This window comes from Nannospalax galili, unplaced genomic scaffold, assembly GCF_000622305.1.
Source record: "Nannospalax galili isolate Female #2095 unplaced genomic scaffold, S.galili_v1.0 scaffold646, whole genome shotgun sequence".
Lineage (NCBI taxonomy): Eukaryota > Metazoa > Chordata > Mammalia > Rodentia > Spalacidae > Nannospalax > Nannospalax galili.
This window is the reverse complement of record NW_008355279.1, coordinates 3,398,071-3,419,611: the sequence shown is the minus strand read 5'-3', so window position 1 is coordinate 3,419,611 and position 21,541 is coordinate 3,398,071. Positions and strand designations below refer to the sequence as shown.

General features: G+C 41.9%; 1 protein-coding gene across 1 annotated transcript in view; it reads left to right on the top strand.

Moving 5' to 3' along the window:
• Positions 1-4,461: 4,461 nt before the first annotated feature.
• Positions 4,462-21,541, top strand: part of LOC103749584 — a 193,047-nt gene continuing 175,967 nt past the window's right edge. The window contains exons 1-5 of the mRNA XM_017803006.2: positions 4,462-4,598; positions 8,539-8,611; positions 8,825-8,935; positions 19,232-19,345; positions 20,406-20,600. Coding sequence (XP_017658495.2) covers positions 4,462-4,598; positions 8,539-8,611; positions 8,825-8,935; positions 19,232-19,345; positions 20,406-20,600 — 630 coding nt within the window. The remainder of the gene's footprint in view (positions 4,599-8,538; positions 8,612-8,824; positions 8,936-19,231; positions 19,346-20,405; positions 20,601-21,541) is intronic.

The following is a 21,541-nucleotide window of genomic DNA, read 5'->3' as shown; positions in this document are numbered from 1 at the left end:
TCCGTCCCTCCCTCCCTCCCTCTCTCTTTCTCTCTCTTTTCTTTCTTTCTTTCTTTCTTTCTTTCTTCTTTCTTTTTCCTTCCTTCCTTCCTTCCTTCCTTCCTTCCTTTCTCTCTCTCTCTCTCTCTCTCTCTCTCTCTCTCTCTTTCTTTCTTTCTTTCTTTCTTTCTTTCTTTCTTTCTTTCTTTCTTTCTTTCTTTCTTTCTTTCTCTCTTTTTCCTTCCTTCTCTCTCTTTCTTTCTTTCTTTCTTTCTTTCTTTCTTTCTTTCTTTCTTTCTTTCTTTCTTTCTTTCTTTCTTTCTTGAGATAGGGCCTCACACTGTAGCCTAGGTTGGTCTTGAACTCACTATGCCAAGCTACTTTTGAACTTGCAGCAGACCTTCTGGCTCAGCCTCCTGAGTGTTGGGATTATAGAGCCAGCTAAACCAGGAAAATTTTGACTTGAAAACTTAGAAGAGGGGCTGGCAAGATGGCTCAGTGGGTAAAGATACCTGCTGCCAAGACTGACAACCAGAGATCAATCCCTGATATTATGGTGGAAGAGGGGGAACTGACTGACTCCCAAAAGTTGTCCTCTGACTTCTAGATACACGCCGTGATATGTGTGTGCCTGCGCGCGCGCACACACGCACACATAATAAATAAAACATAATAAATAAATGCAATTATAAAAAACTTCAGATGAACATTTGATGATCAAAGTGACCCCGTACCCAGGGAGATTATCTAGCTGCATAGCAATTTATCAAGATCCTTGAATAACCTTACAGTGATAGGGCCCCATTGATTATCGGCTATTTTTACTCAAATAAAAATAATTGTTTTATTTTGGAAGGTATCAGGGCACCAACTTTTAGGGGCCTTCATGATCCTTGAAGCTGTTTTAACATATTTTTGATAGATAGGCTTAAGGTAGTGTGCTGGATAGCTTTAGTGTCAACTTGACACACCTGGGTTGAGGGAACCTCAATCGGGGAATTGCCTCTATTGGACTGGCCTGTGGCCATGTCTGAGGGGCATCTTCTTGATGAGTGATGTGGGAGGGCCCAGCCCACTGTGGGTGGTGCCACCCCTGGGCAGGTGGGCCTGTGTTGCATAAGAAAGCAGGCTGAGCGCCAGGAGAGCAAGCCAGTAAGTAGCATTCCTCCATGGCCTGTGCTCCAGCTCCTGCTTCCAGGTTCCTGCCCTGGGCTCCCTGATGAACTGCATGTGACCTGGGAGATGTAAGACAAATAAACCCTTTCCTCCCCAAGTTGGTACTGGTCAGAGTGTTTTGTCACAGCAATGAAGAACGAACTAAGACAGGTAGTGACTAAAAGCATTTGCTGTAATTGCTGATATATTTGAAGTTATTTGTATTATATTTATTTTTGTTTTCATTCCCTCCTCTTTTCTTGCCTTCATTGGATTTAAATGTCCCATCCCACCCCTCACTCTTCCTTAGAAAACTTTAGATGCATTTCTTATTTATTTTAGTAGTTGTCTTGTGTACTGGATAGCTTCGGTTGTCAACAAGACATACCTGGATGGAGGGACCTCAACTGAGGAATCACCTTCATTGGATTGGCCTGTGACCATGTCTGTGGGGCATTTTTTGATTGTTGAGTGATGTGAAGGAGACAGCCCACTGTGAGTGGTGCCACAACTGGGCAGGTGGTCCTGTGTTGTATAAGAAAGGCTGAGTGTGGGCCAGAGAAGCCAGCCAGTAAGCTATGTCCTTCCATGGTCTGTGCTTCTGCTTCTGCTCCAGATTCCTGCCCTGAGCTCCTGCCTTGGCTTCCCTTGATGATGGACTGTGAGCTGTAGGCCAAATAAACACTTTCCTCTCCAAGCTGGTTTTGGTCAGTGATTTTATCACAGCAACAGAAAACCAGAACACATTGAAATTTTCAACATGCCTTATACAATTCCTAGTAGAGTGTAAAGTTATACCATTGTGCTCCTCACCACGTCTGCTTTACCCCATCCAAGTCCACATTAACTTCACATTAACCCCATCGGGCATTCTCAAATGCTGCTCAAGCTAACCTTACTCTTAGAGTTTAAATTTTGCCACTTTTTTCATCACATAAAGTACTTTTATAATCAATAAATATATTTACGTTTTTGGTGTGCATGTATGTGTCTGTATGTAAGTGGTTGTGTGTGTGTGTGTGTGTGTGTGTGTGTGTGTGTGCATGTTATTTATGGGAGTGTATGTGCATGTGCCTGAGACTGTGTGCATGCATTTGTGGAGGCTCGAGAAGGAGGTCAGGTGCCCTGCTCTGTCACTCTCTGCCTATTCCTTTGAGACAGAGTCTGTCACTGAACCTGGCACTGAGCTGGAGGCCAGCAAGACCCAGCCACCCTCTTGTCTCTGTCCCCACAGTGCTAGGGTTACAGGCATGCATGGCCACACCCAGCTTTCTACATAGGTGCTGGGATCTGAACTCAGGTTATGTGTCACGTCAGCAGCAAGCACTCTTAATCTTCCCAATCCCTCTATTTACCTTTTAAAGAAAACACTATTGAAGAAACTCTAAGAACTCAACTTCCCTGAGACTAAATGAGGGCCTCCTGCTGGCCTGAAACACAGTAGGTGCTCAGTAAATGTTATCCATCCCCTCCCTCCCCTCACAAATAAACAAGATGTTTGTTTAAGTCTGGTTAAAGCTAGATACAAATGCTTAGTTTCCATGGTTTCCTCTGAGTCACATCGGTTTCATGGACAGTTGTCAGACTACCCTCTCTCTGTGTCAGCTTTATGAATAATGTACTTGACCAAGTAGCAAGTTAAACGGCACAGGATTAAATGTTCTCATTTCTGAGTTGTGAAGTGTCGAAACTGATCAGGAAGTGATGGCACCATGCCTTTCCTCTGGGAGCAGGGGAGTCAGTCTCCATTGCTTCTGTCCTGGCTGCCAGCTGGAATGCAGCTGTTAGGGCAGCTGTTGAGCTGTTTGCCCAACTGGAAAGGATGTTGCCAAGTGGCAAATCCTTTTCATAACATTTGACTTTGCTAAGAAGAATAGCAGTGTGTTTTAGTAAGCTCCAATGGTGTGTTCCGCATGGTGAATTTATGACTCTGCACCTTCACAGCTTAGTCGAAAATAGACATTCATTTCAATTTTTAATATTTATAAAAAGAATGAATGGGTTCCCCAAGAAAGGTTCTGTACAAAACGTCTCTACAGCTTAGTTATTTGTTGAAACAATAGCAGATTAACTTGAGAAAATGAAATATCTATGGAAGGAAATATGAAAACCCAGAAATGTAGCCATACGTAAGGCTACAGTCCTGTAATGCCCAGCACTGGGGAGACTGTAGCAGGAGGATGGAAAGTTCAAGGCTACATAAGAAGATGCTAAATAAGAAAGAAAAAAAGGAAAGAAGGAACAGAAAAAAAGGAAAGGAAGGAACCCAGAAATGTCAAAGGGAAAAACGTTTATTTTCAGTCTCTGTAATATGGACAAGAGTGACTTTGCCTCTGTGTCCAGGACAGGTGCAGGCAACAGAAACATTATCTGTAGAAGCCCTGCAATTCCCAGGTCTTATGGGTCACATTGTCAAACTTGTATTTTAAAGAATATTGACACAAAGTACTTTACAATTAAAGTTACATTGCATTTGACAGATAAGGATGGGATGGGAAATCATCAGCTATTTTTACTTAATGGTAAAATCAATATGTCAAACAGAGGCAGTCAAAATAAGAAAACACACTTTATTGAATAAGTATGATTTTCTTCCAAACCCAAATGTGCAAGGGTCATGTTCAAGTTAAGACTCTCCAATTCTTGGGATATTTTCCCTTGCCAGAAGCTCATGCCTTGAAAAATGCTTATGGAGAAATACCCCAGGCACGAATAAGCTGTTACACACCCTTTGTTTGTTCCACTGGAAGTGGGTCAGAAGTCAGCAGTTGTTACCACTCACAGCATTTCTTGTGTGATCCCTGCAAATCTTTGTGATGACCACAAGCAGGCAAGTAGCATTCTCTTTAATCAACTCCCATGGTCAAAGCTGGAGCAGACATTTTTGAAGATGAGCCCGACTGAACAAAGATGCATGATCAATGGAGAGTCTAACCTACTTTTTCTCTACTGTTTACTAAACAGTAATTTAATCAGAAATGATAACAATCTAATCTGGCTGTCCCTTCAATTGCAAAAGCAGGGGGCTGCCAAGATGGCTTATCAGGTAGAGTGCTTGCTGTCAAGCCCAGAGACTTGAGTTTGATTCCTAGAACCCGTGTAAAAGTGGATAGGAAGAACAGCTGACTCCAAAACATTGTTCTCTGACTCCTACAGGAATGTTGTGGCACATGTGCCCATACCCACACATCATCTGCACAGATGAACAACTTTTAAAAATCACACCTTTACCAAAGCTGCCATGATTTCACGGAGAAGGGTAGGGTCGCTGAGAGAGTTAGACACAAGCTTTATGTACCTCTTTTTCAGGGATACAAAAAGCAGCAAATGGACGAAGTTTATCAAATCTGCTCCACAGAAAGGACCCAGCTGTTAGAGAGAGAACTGGTTGCACAGCTGAGTGAACTGAGGGCTGAGATGGAAGAACAGGGGAGCCTTCAGGGACCAGCTGGCAGGGCTTACAGGTAAATTGGCAGTGTCAAAGTGGGTCTTCTGGGACTTTACTCTTGTTCTCATTCCACAAGCTCCATCTGCCTCCTTTTTTTTCTTCATGAACAACTGACATGTCAGGCTCAGATAAATGGCACACACAGCACTTTCATACACTCCTTCTCCCTTCCAGGAACTAAGTAGGCCCAACCTTACTTAGCTGCTAAGATCAGATGGGACTGGGTGCGCTCTGGCAGTATGGTCATAAATCACAAGCCCTGCCTCTAATGTTTCCCTATATTCTCAAATTGGCAAGAGAGACTAAAGCAATATCTTATCTAATAAGATGGGAAAATATTCTTATGGTCACAAATGCTATTATCCTAAGCTCCAGAGGCTGTAATTCAAATTATACTCGATAAAAATATTTTATTTTACTTGATAACCATTTTTATTGAATTTGACCTTAATTTTGATGAGAAATTTTAAAGCTGAAATCATGGCTAAAATGATGTTCTGTAAATCCTGCTGATGAGAACCATCAAATTGCTTTAGAGCAGCAGGGTAGCCAGATGGTTAAAGCCCAGGGCCTTCGAAACCACTTCTGTTAGCTCAGGAACCTGCTAAGCACAGTGTGGGTGGTAAAGGGTATGGAGAGAGGATCAGGAGGAGAGGTAGTAAGCTGGTTTATACTTCATTCTAAAGATGATTCTGAACAGGTACTCAGCCTGTGTGGTGCTTTGAAAGAGGAATGCCCCTCATAGGCTCATGTATTTGAAACACTTGGTTTCCAGATGGTGGTGGTTCTGTTTGGGACGTTATGGAAACTTTAGGGGTGGAACCTTGCTGGAGGAAGTGTATCACTGAGGGCGGGCTTTGAGGGTTTACAGCCTGGTCCTACTTCCTGTTCTCTTGCTGCTTCTGGACTGTAGATGCAACGTGATAAGCTGGCTGCATGCTCCAATGGCCATGCCTTCCCCACCAGGATGCCCTTTGGACTTGTAAGCCAAGATAAATCCTTGCTCTGTTTAGTTATGTTGTCAGAATGAAAAAGTAATGAAGATAGCATGTTCTTCCAATTGTTCTTTTGTTTGTTTTCTTTGATGGGGGGGCAGGGTCTCCCGGTAGCCCCAGCTGACCTGGGATTAGCTATGCAGACCAGGCTGCCTCCCTACTTCTGGGACTAAAGGTGTGCGCCACTCAGCCTTCCAATTGGTTTTTAAAGCACTGATACCTGAAGTAGGTCAAGGATTATGTAATGAGATGGAAAGCTCACAGGACCTCAAGAGTCATCATTTCTCTCAATGCTGCCTTCTTTATTTGTGAACGAGGCCAAAGATATGTACTTTTTCTACCTCATAAAGTTATGAGCATCACATGACAAATTGCACATTATTCTGAAAACTACATTTCAAGCAAAGATCAAGCGTCAAAGTATCAGGCAGGAGACTCATCACTTTGCCTTGTGATAGGAAGGCTTCTGAAGGGACTTGAGAGCACACTGATGGGAAACCCTAGAAACCCAAACCACCAACACTGCAGCCACCAAGAAGAATCTGAATTCCAAAAGATACTTATTAAGCGCCTTCTGTTTGCTGAATGGTGTACTGTGTCCTATAGGAAAATGGAAATATCCTTTCCTGATAAATCACTTGCATTCTTCTCCACTAAACTAAAAAATCACATTTTCCTTTCTTTTTCCTTTCTTTTTAATCTCTCTCTCTCTCTCTCTCTCTCTCTCTCTCTCTCTCTCTCTCTCTCTGTGTGTGTCCGAGTGTGCATGAGTGCATGTGAATGCAGGCAGGCATGCATGTGGAGGTCAGAGCACATGCTTGTGCCAGTTCCCACCTTCTACCTTGTTTATTCAGGCTCGAGGTCCTCACCCTTTCAGAGACTTTCCTGTCTCACCGCCCCCCCCATCTCACAATAGGAAAGCTGGGATTACAGGCATGCACTACTGTGTCTGTACAGGAGTCCAAACTCGGGTCCTCACACTTGCGCCGCAAGTGCTTTACCTACTGCTCCATCTCCCCAGCACATTTTTTTTTTTGCATTTTTCCCCTCACTTAACTCCGATAAGCCCCAGAGCTTTCCAATAGTTATGTTTCACAATGCTTGCTGAATACATGAATGAATGTATGTCAAGGGAACTAACTACACTTGCTGAACTAATGAGTGATCTCTTTGTGTGTTGATCATTTATGCTCATGAGCCTCTTTTAGGCCACAGGCACTTTGAGATTAACTGAGTGGAACGGCATTAGGCAGTGAAGCTCATGACTCTGCCCAGGCTCCCAGCATGCCAGAGTTAGGAGACAAGAGCATTAGGGAAGCTTTTTGCTTCTTTTTCTCTTTTAATGTGTTTGCGTGTATTGCCTGCATGTAGGTAAGTGCACCCGTGTCACGCAATGCCTGGAGAGGACAGAAGAGGCTGTTGGATCCCCTGGAACTGGAGTTACAGACAGTTAGCTGCCATGTGGATGCTGGGATTCAAACCCGGGTCTTCTGCAAGAATAGCCGGTGTTCTTAACCACTGAGCCATCTCTCCAGCCCCAGCCTTTTGCTTCTGTAACTGCTTGATCCTCTTTCTGGTTGGTTATTGCTTTTCAGGTTGGTGAAGCTGGTCCAGGATCTAGAAAGAACAGACTATACCTGTAATTGATGAGTGCTTTTATACACAGGGTCTTTTCAGTTTCTCTCTCTTCTCTCTCTCTCTCTCTCTCTCTCTCTCTCTCTCTCTCTCTCTCATCAAGGCCAAGATATAAGGAGGTAGATACAGCTTCAAAAATAAAATCTGACACCAATTACCTAGATGGGTGTTTAGACTTATGTGGTGAATACATCTCTTGACAGCCTGGGACCTTGTCTTTTCATGTCATTTGGGCATACGGACCACCTAACCTTCTGTGTGTCATTCCAGTTTTATCATATGTGCTGCCTAAGTGAGCACATTTCTTTTCTTTCTTTCCATTTCATTCCTTTTGTTTTCTTCCTTAGACCCTGGAGATCGAACCCAGTGACTTGTCCATGCTAGACAAGAGCTCTAACCACTGAACTATATCCCTACTTAACATCGCTACTTATTGGAAGCTTACAAACTTTACACTTTAAAACATATCTGTGAGGACTGATAAGATCATATGGGCAATGTTAACCAAAGTGTTACTGCTTGTATGCTTCTCAAACTCTTTAGGTAGTTTCCCACATGGTCCCAGAACTACTGGGTGAGGCTTCTTTGCTCATGTGGGGCATCTATTTCAGGGGTGCTGTCCCCTGGTATTCCTAGTGCTGCCAAGTCTTGGGCTGTATCTTAAGCTCATCAGGAGAGCTTCTGCTCTTCCTGGCCCTGAGTCCCACCTCCTACTGGACCTCTCAGCTTGTGTTCCTGGCGCCAGAGTCCCCAGTGCGAACAGGCCAGTACGTGGTGGCTTAAGCTGACTCAGCTGTACGTGCTTCCTGGAGATCAGTCATTTTTCTGAGGAAGAAAATTTGGTTAAAATAATTTCGGAAGTATTTCCTATTTGAGATTTAACAGTTGTTTTTTAATCTTCTGATAATCCAACAAGAACATAAAAATAAAAACATTTTGTTTAAATGACAAGATACAAGTTTTATGTGTCAACTAGGGGGAGAGTGAGGTTTGACCAGCATGTTGCTTGTCAGACACAAGATTCCTGAAGGGAATACAAGTGGGAGAATAAAAGCTCCCTGGTGTTCCTCCCCGCACTCTGGTATAGGTAAATCAAGGGTAGAAGGAAAGACAAGCTGGCTGGGGAAGGGTTTAGCGAGCATCAGGCATATAAAAGAAAGGTTCTGACCAAGACAGAAGAATGTGGCCTTTACACGCCCCTCAATAACCTGATGTAATGCACTTAGCTTGAAATGAGCGATTTGTGAAGATCAATCAGGCCAGCCTTAATCTAATCTATTACAACTTTCTATAATTACAGCTTCTATTACATAAATCTTTCCACAGCTCTGTTCAAATACCAAAAGACATTTCTTACTTTAGAAGAGAAAGGGAGCTGGCACTGAAGAAAACCTTATGGGTGAGTAGGAACGTGGGTGGACACAACACATTCCATTTTGCTGGTTAGACTTCAAAAGAAAAGTTTGTTTTGCAAACAAACATCGATATTATTGAATAAAACAACCCAACATTCATCCTGCTAGAAAAGAGCAAATCTCTGTTTCCTTAGAGAGATATGATTTTGCAATAGCTGAAATTTTACTGTTTCCTGATTTGGGGTGTTTGGGTTTAGGTGGCCCACGCGAAGCCCCTTGTTATTCAGGCAGATGTCCTGCAGAGGGAGCTAGAGAGCTGCCTAAGGAGAGAGTACACGTCGGAAAATCTCCCTTTGCTTCTGTTGCAGGTAAGGGTCATCTTGCAATTTTGAAAACACATGTGGGATTTAGTAGAAATGTGTGAACAAACTGGCGTTTTGGTAGATCCTCTGGATAGGTTTTCTATTTGTGGGTAATTTGCAGAATTTGGTGTAAATGCTGTTCTTTATTAGAGACCTTTTCCAAAGCTAAGTTCAGTTTAAAGTCTGGGCAGTTGATAAATGTCTACTAAATACGGCTGTGCTGGTATTATAATTTCAAACAACAAGGACAAAGACCTTCTCAACATTCAAAAAGCTGGAAGGACCCTTCTGGAAATCTCTTAAGAAAATAACTCAAAATAGGAAAAAAATTTCCGTAAAGAATGTTGCCATATTGTAAGGAAGTAAACATTTTAAAAATTGCTCATCTACCAATAAGAGTTAGGTGATGCGAGCTGTGGGACTTGGTGGGGCATATTCCCACCATTAAATGTACTTTTGCATAAGAAATTTTTACATCATGTGATATTAATTAAAAAATTATGTGTATATTCTGGCAGATGCAGTCCCCATATGATTTAAATACAATAATTTTAAATGTATTCCAAAATGTCATGCTTACTGGGAACAGATTTCTTTTTGTTAATGAAAACAGGTGCTACTTTTTGTATTACCAACTTATTTCAGTGAGAAATACGCTTATATGTTGAAGAAGGGTAATCGCTTATTTTTTTAAAAGGTATAGTAATGACACATTGAAGACAAAATAAAAACGTTATCATAACCACAAAAAAAAAATTATGTGTATTTGATAATGATGAAATAATATATAGAGGAATCACTATGTGTGGATGGAGGGTAATGAAAAAATCCTTTTTTAATGTTATATATTTTCTCAATTTTGCGTAATTATATATTGTTTCAAATTAAGAAATTTTTGTTCTTCACTTCTATTAAACCTCTTCATATAGTTCCATGGCGTGAGTTATTTCCCTTCATGCATACAAGTTGGTTCTTTAGCAACTAGCTAGCAGTTATTAATAACAAAGAAATAAAAGATGATGAGATTCTAATCGCAAGTTAAGCTGTTGCTGTCTTCATTCACAATTCTCTTTCCCTGTACCTTGCTCTCTTCGTCCCTCCCTTCCTCCCTCCTCCTTCCCCCCTCTCTCCCTCCTTCCCTTCCTTTCTTCTTCCTGACATTTTTCGTCCATTTGTGTATATCAGTGGTTTTCAATGGAGAGAGTGGGAGAGTAGGAATAATAGACATTTTGTCTCCTAGAAGTCTTATGGCAGTACCTACAGACATTTTTGGATATCAAAAACCAGGGCATGGGCATGCACTATTGGTAGCATCTCATATTTAGTTGCCAGAGGCCAGACATGCTGTTGAGTACTCTGTAATGCAGGGAGCAGCAAGAATTGCTCAGTTTCAGTTGTCAACAGTGATAAGGTTGAGAAATTCCAGAATAGTGTAATTTCCATGCTGTATCATTTAATCATCTGGAGACCTTTCCTCAGCATTCCTTGTGGTTCAAATCTACCATGGAACAATTCTTACAGTCTTTGTTGTTTTATAGAAATTATTATCTTTTCGGGGCTGGAGAGATGGCTCAGCGGTTAAGAGCACTGGCTGTTCTTGCAGAAGACCCGGGTTCGAATCCCAGCACCCACATGGCAACTAACAACTGTCCGGTAACTCCAGTTCCGGGGGATCTGACAGGCTCTTCTGTCCTCCGAGGCCACTGCACGACATGGGTGCACTTACCTACATGCAGGCAATACACGCATACACATAAAATAATAATAATAATTTTTTTAAATTATTTTTTCATTTTAGAAGGACATTTCTGTTTGCTATAGAATTCTGGACTGGTAATTTTACTCTTTTATTATTTTATTTTATTTATTTATTTTATTTTATGTGTATGTGTGTATTGCCTACATGTAGGTAAGTGCACCCGTGTCGTGCAATGCCCATGGAAGACAGAAGAGGATGTCAGATAACACAGAACTGGAGTTACGGACAGTTGTTAGCTGCCATGTGGGTGCTGGGATTCAAACCCGGGTCTTCTGCAAGAACAGTCAGTGTTCTTAACTGCTGGGCCATCTCTCTAGCTCCTCTTTTATTATTTTAAAGATGTTATTATATTCTCTTTGGACTAGAATACTTCTGGACACAATATATTTTCTGTCCTCTGACTACTTTAAGATTTTCTCTTGACAGCGAGGCGTGGTGGCCCAAGCCTTTAATCCCAGCACTCAGGAGGCAGAGGCAGTTGGATCTCTGTGAGTTCCAGGCCAGCCTAGTCTACATAGTGAGTTCCAGGCTGGCTGCTGTGGTTACAGGGAGATCCTGTCTCAAAAAGACCAAAAAAAAAAATTGTTTTTTTCTCTTAATGATTTTTAGCTACTTTATTCGGGTGTGTATATTGAGGTCTTTGCTTTTCTCTTGCTTGGGGTTAAATTTAGCTTCTTGGATTGTGTGTTTGTATTTTTCACCAGAGGAAGAAGATTTATTTCTGCTCACAGCTTTGGAGGTTTCATTCCAGGTCACTTGTGTCAATTACCATGCAACTTTCACCTTAACGGAGATTAAGAGGTAGTTTCTTCTGGAGTCAAATATGTGTGACTATAGCCCAGGAACACAGATTTGGGTTATCCCAAATTCCATGTTTCAATGTGGCGACAGTTTCATAGTGATAGAATAAAGAAAAGTCACAAATCAGGGCACTTTCCAAATACATTGTTGTAAATATCAGGTTGGCATATTACAGCAAAATGGGGGAAAGGTCTCAACAGTAGGCTAAGATGCTGTCTGATGGCATTCTTAGCCTTTTGTTTGGTGGAAACTAGTGGTCTGTCCACTCCAAAGGATTTCCCTAATATCCACAAAGACACAGAGGTGGGCAAGGAATAACTATTAAGGATATTACAGATAGCCCAAGATAAATTGCAAATAAACCCTGGACCTGCAATATTCTAACCTCTCCACAATCACTGAAGTTCTAATTAGTTCTAACTAGGTAATCAGCCTTGTAGAAGGTTCAATGTATTTTTTTTTTGTGTGTGTGTGTGTGTGTGTGTGTGTGTGTGTGTGTGTGTATTTAAATTTCCAAGACTTTCTTTTTTCCCCCTTCTTAAAAGTGAATTTTTGTGAATTTTATATATTTTTATTGTATTTAGATCCCCTCCCTTGTCTGCACCCCCCCTTATTACTCTCTGTCCAATTTCATGTATAAAGGCTATAGAGTCAAATTTGTGTCCCCAAATGTCCTTCAGTGTGGGTCCTTCCACTGGAGCTTGGTTAACCTACTAAGAGTCACACCTTTAAAAGAGACTGATCATCCCCTTTGCAGTGGCCATTGGTTTTCAATAGTTCCTCAGGTAAGACAGATTTCTTACCCGCCTTCCCCATGTCTATGCTGGTATTTTGTCTGGTTTGAGCTTACATGGGACTTGTGCATGCTGTCACCATTGCTGTGAGTTCATATGAGTAACTTCCCAAGTATCTGGAAAACTGTTTCCTTGTGGTCATCCACCACCTCTGTTTCTTACAATCTTCCTTCTGCCTATTCTGCAATGATCCCTGAGCTTTTGGAGGCAGAAGTTTAATATAGGTGTCCAATTCAAAATAATCACTCACTAGTCTCTTAGTCTCTGCACATTGGCCAGTTGTGGGTCTCTGTGTTAATCACTATCTGCTACATAAGGAAGCTTCTCTGATCCGAGTTGAGAGACACAGTAATCCATGGGTATAACAATAAGTCAGTAGGCATCGCTTTAATACTATATCTGTTTGGCAGAATAATTGTATTGGGCTCTCCCCTGTGGCCTGTGACCTATCTAGTCACTGTTCCTAGGCCTGCTATTAATGTTTGGTATGTGCTCCATTTTATGAAATAAACCTTAAATCCAATTAGAAAGTGATTGGTTACTCCCATAATATTCATGCTACTATTGCACCAGAGGTTGTCTTGCCAGGCCAGTTGTTGAAACACACAGAATTCACAGCTGAGTAAAGTTAGTGATTATTTTCTTCTGATAGTGTGCATAGCACCTTCCAGCACTATGAAAGCTAGTCAGTAAAGATGAAGCTTTGACGTCAGCACCAGCTTGATTTCTCCTTGCTTTTTTCTATGGCTCATGTGTGTAGTGTCTTCAGTGAAAGGATCTTACCATCAAGTTCTGGTGGGGAAACAAGAGCAAGGGCAACGGCCAGTATTATTTTAAGGGTCTATGGGACCCTAGTCAGCAGCTTCAAAAGAGGGAGTACATCCTGGCATCCGGCTTTTACTCTGCTAGCCTGTGGTATCTAGTAGGGGCAATCCCCCTGTTATAAAATAACTGTTCTGTATCTTTTAAGAAGCTTCTATAGGGCCAGGTTTCCATATGGCCTTTTCTAAAGGCCTTTAGTGTTAGTTGTCCCCATACTCCAGGAACTTTCATTTATACTTGGCTCCCTTGTTTCTGAGCCTGTAGTGAGGCCGATTATCATAACTGGGCACAGGACAACTGTTCACCTCATAGTGACCAGGAATCAGGGAGCCTCACTTTTATAATAAAGACCCTCTATACCAACACATGAATTTATGAATATATGAATCGATTAATCAGTTGATGAGATCAGAGCTCCCATGATCAAATCACATCAAATCACTTCCCAAAGACCCACCTCTGAACACTGCTGTTTGGGGACCAAGCCTTCAATATATGAGTGTTTGGGGGACACTTAAGATCCAAATCATAGCAGTCATAATTCTGCTAAGTGTAGATGTTAAATTAGGATCAATTCTTAGCCCTTTAAAAAATATTATTTTTAAAATTTTATGTGTATGAGTGTTTTACCTGCATGTATGTAAGGGCATGGTGTTGTGCAATTCCCAAGAAGGTCAGAAGAAGGTGTCAAGTCCCCTGGAACTGGAGTTACAGATGGTTGTTAGCTGCCATGTAAGTGCTGGGAACTGAACCCAGGTCCTCTGGGAGAACAGTCAGTGCTCTTAATCGCTAGCCATCTTTATAGTCCCTGCTTCTTAGGCATTAGATTAAGATCCAGATCTTCAAACATGGTGGCAGGTGTTCTTTATCATTTGGTTGTTTTTATTCAGAGCACTCACTCTGAGGTAAATAGCAACAAAGTATACAGAGAGGTCCTCACACCTCAGGGTTTGGCCAGCAGCAGAGATGGAACAGTCATTGGACCAGCCAAGTTAGTTATGAATCATCTTTGCGCTCTATTCTAATCTTTGTACTCTGTTTAATTAGCAATAAAGTATGCTCAGATTTAGGCAATTTCCAAACTTTTGAAGCTGATCAGATGTCTGAGTTAGATCATTAACATTTTCTATAGCTTTGGGATTTTGAACTGTAAGGAGCCATTTTCAGTAAGTTCTTTTGGCGGCATGGAGAATTCCAACATTTTAAAATAAGAGTTTCAAATAAATGATCAGTTCTGAAGAACATTTCAAAATCACCTGTTTATCTCTTAGTATTCTGGCCCTCCCTGTGGTCTCCTTTCAAAGATGTAAAGGACTCTTTTAGAAGATCCTGCAAAGGCCGAATTGATTGATGAACTGATCATCTCACTGGAGAGAAATCTCAAAATTTCCCATAGCTCTCTTTTTAGTTGGTTCATATCATCTCCACAGTGGTGACAGAAACTGGTAGCCACAGGAACACAGCTGGAGGCTTCTTAGCCTTAATATTTAAAAAAAACTTAGATAACATTTAGTGTGTGGGTGGGGGGAGCGCACATGCACACGTGCATGCACTCATGAACATGTGCCACAAAACTTACATGGAAGTCAGAGGACGGCTTGTGGGAGTGTTTTCTCCTTCTACCACGTGGGTCCTGGGATTGAACTCAGGTTGTCAAGCTTGGCAGCAAGCACCTCTCCCACCTAGCCTTAATATTTTTTAGCTATTTATAGAGCGAATAAAAACCTTCCTTCTAATGAAACTCCCAACTATTGCTAGTCCTGGGAGGAGACATAAGTCAGTTTTAAGCCTGAGAGGTTGAAGGTTTTCTTTTCTTTCCTTGCTTCAAAATGCCTTTTCCAGGCCTGTGGAAGTGGGAAACAGAGTCAGTAAAGCACTGGTGAAAGAGCACATCAGGCACACATTCATGCTGGAGAGCTTTAGTTTCATTTCCACAGTGGAAGCTATGTGTCTGCTTAAATTTGAGACATTAAAATCATGGGCAAGAAGCTCTCTGTTGTTTTGAATAGTTTTTTAGTTTCTCAACAAAAGCACTATTTTCTTTGAACTTATCTGGACCATTTTGGATTTAGCAATGAGTTCCTTCCTTATTTTTTTAAAATTTATTATTTTTATTTTATGTGTATGAGTATATTGCCTGCATGTAAGTGCACCTGTGTTGTACAATACCCTCGTAGGTCAGAAGAGGTCATTGGATTCCCTGGAACTAGAGTTTCAGACAGTTGTTAACTACCATGTGGATGCTGGGAATTGAACCAGGTCCTCTGCAAGAGCAGCTAGTGCTCTTAACCACTGAGCCATCTCTCCAACCTCCACCTTTTTTTTTTTTTAAAGATTTGTTTATTTTATGTGTATGAGTATTTTGCCTACATATCTGAAGGTGCATCATACATGTGCCTGGTGCTGGTGGAAGCCTAAAGAGGGCGACAGATCTCCTGGAACTGGAGTTACAGATGGTTGTTGGTTGCCATGTGGGTGTTGGGAACTGAACCCAAGTCCTCTGCAAGAGCAGCCAGTGCTCAGATCCAGAGTCATCTCTCCAGAACCTGAAGTTACTTTCTTACTGATGTCATTCCCAGGCTTCCTGATGAAGATGAATGGATGCTTTCCTCTCGTTTGTGTGACTTCTTGGTGATATTTTTTTCTACTCTTCTGTTTTTTTTCCCTTTTTCATTTTCCTTTTCATGTCTCCTCCTCCTCTTCCTCCTCCTCCTCCTTCCCCTTCTCCCTCCTCCTCCTCCTCCTTCCCCTTCTCCCTCCTCCTCCTTGGGTGAGGATTATGGAGACTCAGCAGCTGCCTTCACTGAAAAGCCCACCCCAGCGTGGGTGACAACACTTTGGAATCACATTTCCAGCTTGTGGGTAGTTCTGGCAGAGTCTCTTCTACCTCTAATAATTGTGACTGCCCTCATATCCTTGGGGAGAGGCCTGTGCATCTTCTAAGCTTCTTGTCAGATTCATGAGCCTGGTAAACCTCCCTCCTCCTCCTCTTCCTCTCTCTTTCCTCCTCCCTTTCCTCCTCCCCTCTCTCCTCCTCTTCCTCTCCCCTTCCTCTTCCTCCTCCTCCTCCCCATCCTCCTCCTCCTTTTCCTCCTCCTCCTCCTCATCCTTCCCCTTCTCCCTTCTCCTCCTCCTCCTCTTCCTCCTCCTCCTCCTTCCCCTTCTCCCTCCTCCTCCTCCTCCTCCCCCTCCTTCCCCTTCTCCCTTCTCCTCCTCCTCCTTCCCCTTCTCCCTTCTCCTCTTCCTCCTCCTCCTCATCCTTTCCTTTCTCCCTTCTCCTCCTCTTCCTCCTCCTCCTTCCCCTTCTCCCTTCTCCTCCTCTTTTCCTAATCTTCCTCCTTCCTCTTCCTCCTCACGCTCCCCCCTCTTCCTCCTCCCCTTCCTCTTCCTCCTCCTCTTTCCTCCTCCTCCTCCTCCTTCCCCTTCTCCCTTCTCCTCCTCCTCCTCTTCCTACTCCTCCTCCTTCCCCTTCTCCCTTCTCCTCCTCCTCCTCCTCCTCCTTCTCCTCATCCTCCTTTCTTGTTTATCTTTAATTCTTCCACTTCTTCTGCCTTTTCTCCTTTTTCTTGTCTTCCTCCTCCCTCTTTTTGTCTTCTAGCCTGTCCCTTGGAGCTTCACTTTGAGTAGCTCCTGTTGCTGTGTCTCAAGCTTACCAACTCTTCTCATGCAGTGTTTGATCTGCTTTTAACACAGTCTGTTCAAGTTTTCATTGCAAGTATGTATTAATTTCTAGACAGTCCATTTGGCTCTTGTTTAGACGTTCCATCTCTCTCCTAGCTATGTTCGCATTTTCCTTTCAGTCTTTGAACATGCTGAACATATTTATAGTAGATCTAATTTTGCCACCTCTGTCGTTTCTAGGTCTCTTTTCTCATCACTAACTTTCCTTCTGTTCATAAGTCATTCTTTCTTGCTCCTTTGTCTGTCTAACAATTCATAAATGAAAGCTAAAAGATGTCAACTTCTTCATTTTCATTACTGGGTTCCAGATTTTTTTTTCTGTTTTTTTGAGACAGGGTGTCCCTGGCCTGGACAGGCTGGCCTCAATCCACCCACCTCTGCCTCCCAAGTGCAGGGATTCAGATTTTTATTTTTATTCCTTGGAGAGTGTTGGAATTTATTCTGGTAAACTCTAAGTTACAGATCAACCTAATCCTTTCAAGGCTTGCTTCTAAACATTGCTAGTATGGCTTTAACATAATCTTTGCTCTGGGCATAGTCTGTCCTTATTACCAGAGCCCCAGTGTTACCAATGAGTGTCTCTGGTATGCAGGCAGAGCCTTTGCTCTGATTGATTGGAACTTAAACATCTCCCAGTCCTGTAAGAATTCTGTTCCGCTTACAGGCCCCAGTAGGTTATTTATACAACCCTGTGGAGTTTTACCCTCCATCGGCTTGGCTAGGTGCTCAACAATAGACCCACAGCGATCTCTATGCAGGTTTTCAAAGCTTCTATCAGCATAGCTTCCCCCTTTCTACTGCTGCACCCGACAGACTAATCGCATTCCTCCAGTTTCGCTTTATCTCCTAACTCTGAATGAAGACCTCTGCTTAGTTTCCTTTCCCTCTCTGCTACAGAAGAAGAGCTTGTTTCTCTTCTCTCAGGGACCAAGGCACTCCATCATCTGTTGTCGAAAGCAGTTGCCTTATGTATTTTTGTCTAACTCTCCACTCATACTGGGAGAGTAAGTGGAACTCATTCTAGTTACTTCTTCATAGACAGTGTTTTGTTTGGTTTGGTTTTGAGACAGAGTCTGACTATGTAGCCCTGGTTGGCCTGGGACTCAGAAATCTACTTGCCTTTATCTCCTGAATGCTGGGAGGTGTACGCCACCACTCCCAGGAATAGTGTTATTTTTATTATCAGAGTGAAAACAAAGGAATTAACTTTTTTTTAAAAGACATCTAAGTGACTGTCCTAAACTCATCCTCCTGCTCAGCCTCATGAGTGCTAGTTTTACAGAAGTGTACCACCACAGTTAACTAACTTTAAGTATAAACAGAGATTTCAATCTGTTATTAAAAGCTATAATCTTACTACTTGCTTTTCTTATTATTGTGTGTGTGCATGATGTGGGTATATGGGTATGCACATGTGGAGGCCAGAGGACAATGTTTGTGGAGTTCTCCTCTTCCACCTCTATGTGGGTGGGTCCTGGGAATCAAACTCAGGTCATCAGGTTTATATGGCTCTTTTACCCACTGAGCCATCTCACTGGCCCAATAATCTTACTTATAATATACTTTGCAGTTTTGACTCATAATTTCATATGTGTGTGTCTGTGTGTGCATGCACATGTATTATATATGGATACATGTATATATATGGAACTCAGAGGAAAACCCTGGGTGTTGTTTTTCAGGTGCTGCCTCAAAAACCACCTTGGTTTTTGAGGCAGGGTTTCTCACTTGGAATTTGCTAAGTAGGGAAGACTGACTAGTCAGCAAGCCCCCGGGATCTGCCCATGTCTGCCTCTCCAATGATGGCTGAGATTTTGATTGTGCCACCACACCTGGTTTTATTTTAAAGATGAATTCTGGAGATTGAGCTCAGGTCTTCAGGCTTTCAAGTAAAGCACTTTACTCTTGAACTATTTCTCTAGCCCAGTAATTTCAAGATCATTAATTTACTCTTATTTTATGTGTATGAATGTTTTCCCTGCACATATGTAAATATACCACATGCGTGCAGTACCCTCCGAGGTCAGAAAAGGGCATTGGATTCCCTGGAACTAGAGTTACAGATGGTTGTTGGCCAGCATGGTGGGGACCAAACCTGGGTCCTCTAAGTGCTCTTAATTGCTGAGCTATCTCTCTAGTCCCATAATTTCAGCTTTTTAATACAAGCTTCAAGTTTGACTTCAAAGAGTTTAATATCCTAATTTCAGGGCTAAAATTTTTCAGTAGCTGATAAATGAATTTATAATCAATTGACTTGGCGGCAGATCGCAAAGATTTATAAACATCTACTTGATCTTTATTTAAATTTGAGTGATATTGAGCCAGATTTAATTTTATGGTGTTCATGTAGAAAAATATGTTTTTCAAACATAGTTCTTAAAACCATGTTCAATCTTCCTACTATAATTATATTCTGCTAAGTGCTTACTTTTGTTGTTATTAAAGTATTACACAGAGAGAATTACACAGCTGGTTCAGAGTAAATATTTACACATGCTGAGGTGGAAGCGGTTTTGCCAGCACAGTGAGACAATGGAGCAACTCTACCCTCTGTACAAGGTAGGAAGCTTGAGAGCAGAACCTGTGAGATATGCATATATTCAAAATTTTTAATTATTTATGTGTGTGTGATGAGTGCGGTGCTCACTGAGGCCAGAAGAGTGCATAGGGTCCCCTGAGCTGGAGTTATAGGCCATTGTAAGTTGCCTGGTATGGGTACTAGGAACCAAACTTGGGTCCTCTAGTAGAACAGCAAGCACTCTCAACCACTGAGCCATCTCTCTGACATATACATACATACATACATACATACATACACACACACACACACATATGTAATGAAACAGCATGGTCTAAGTAAGCTTGCTGTTGTTTAAAGTTTTAAAGTCAGCTAAAGATAAGAACTTATTACTTATCCTGTCAGTAGAAGATACTTTCTTTTTTTAGACGAGAGTCTCATTATGTAGCCTTGGCTGACTGAAATCAGCTTGTTGTTTTTTCATTGTACAATGTATACCAGATTGACCTTGAAACCACAAATATCTGCCCCTCTGCCACCTGAGTTCTTGGATAAAGGCATGTGCCACTACGCCTAGCAAAGATTCCTCCTTTTTTTTTTTTTCTAATGATTTCTTTCTTTTTATTTATGTAAGTGTTTTCAGCCAGTATGTTTATTGGTGTGTTTATAGTGCCCTCGAAGGCTGGAAGAGGGCAACAGAGCCACCATGTAGGCGCTGGGAACCAAACCTGGGTCCTCTGGAAGATTAGCAAGTACTCTTAACTCCTGAGCCACTTCTCTAGCCCCAGATTTCTACTTTTAAGAATGAGATTTGAAGGGAGTTTTTCATGAGAGGAGATACATTTTTCCTGTAGTCTTGGCCTCCTCTGCTATAGGTAGGAAGCTCAGATACAGATGACTCTTACCAAACATCCTTATGCCCTGACTATGAAGTTGCTCTTCCTCACTGCCTCTGTCAACCAAATCTGGATTAGAAAAGCACTTTGGGATTCCAAGAGTCCTTTATTTGGCCCCCAGATAGCATTTTCCCTATGCTTGCAAGTAAATGATACTGAATATAAGGCTTGCCAACAGCCATGTCTGTGTATTCCCCTTAAACAGAAACAAGTCAGCTACATTATGAAGGAGTTCAATGACGCAGTTCAGAGAGCTGAAAGACTCTCAGTTGCTCGAGAAAACTTCCTTATGGGAAAAAGCAATCCTCGGAACCTAGTGACACAGGAAGACCTGATGATTTATACAAGGTGGTTAGTGTGTCACCTGCACTCTCTCAGGACCATCCACCACTACCTGCAGGTAGGTGAGACCATTGTGTGACCACATGGGACTTCCCAAGAAGGGTCAGCACAGACTCCTCACACTCACACCTGGCTCGGGACTCATGGTTCTATACTACATCTGTCTGACAATGAGCTGGAAAATGATGGGTCACCGTACTTTGGGGGGCAATGTTCTCAAGTAGCTCCATTGATCTGGCTCTCTCAAAAATGCCTCTCATGCTCTATATCATAATTACCAGATTCTTGCTTTCATCACCTTCTTCAGGATGAGTGGTCTCCAATGTAGACACTTTTTTTTTTTTTTTTTTTTTTTTTTTGAGACAGGGTTTCACTATGTAGCCCTGGCTAACCTGAAACTCACTATGTAGATCAGGCTGACATCAAATTCATAGAGATCCACTTACCTCTGCCTCTCAAGTGTTGGGATTAAAAGCATGTGCCACTACACCAGGCTGGACATGCTTTTTAAAATAAGGATCTTATGTATCTGGATACTTTTTTTCTTAATATTTTATTTATTGTTTATTATTTTGTGTATATGAGTATTGTGATGGTTTGAATGAGAATGTCCCCTATAGGCTCCAAGTATTTGAACATTTTGTTCCCAGTTGGTGGTGCTGTTTTGGGAGGTTTTAGAAGGTGTGGCCAAGATGGAGGAAGTACGTCACTGGGAGCAGACTTAAAGAGTTCTTACGCCTTGCCGGATCAAAAGTCACTCTCTAACAGCGAACCTAACAATTTTATAGCCACTTTTGGAAGAGATGTATCTTTGCTCTGGAAACTGTTATTGAGTATGTTAAAGCTGTAATGAAATGCTTCTTCTAAAAAAGAAATCACATTGTATTTAAGAGCAGGAGCATTCCCCTTTCCTTGTTTGGTTCTTCCATGCAATGAAATTAACTGATAAACTGGAGGAAAAGAAATATGTTTGGTGAATTAAGCTGTAACCTTGAGCAC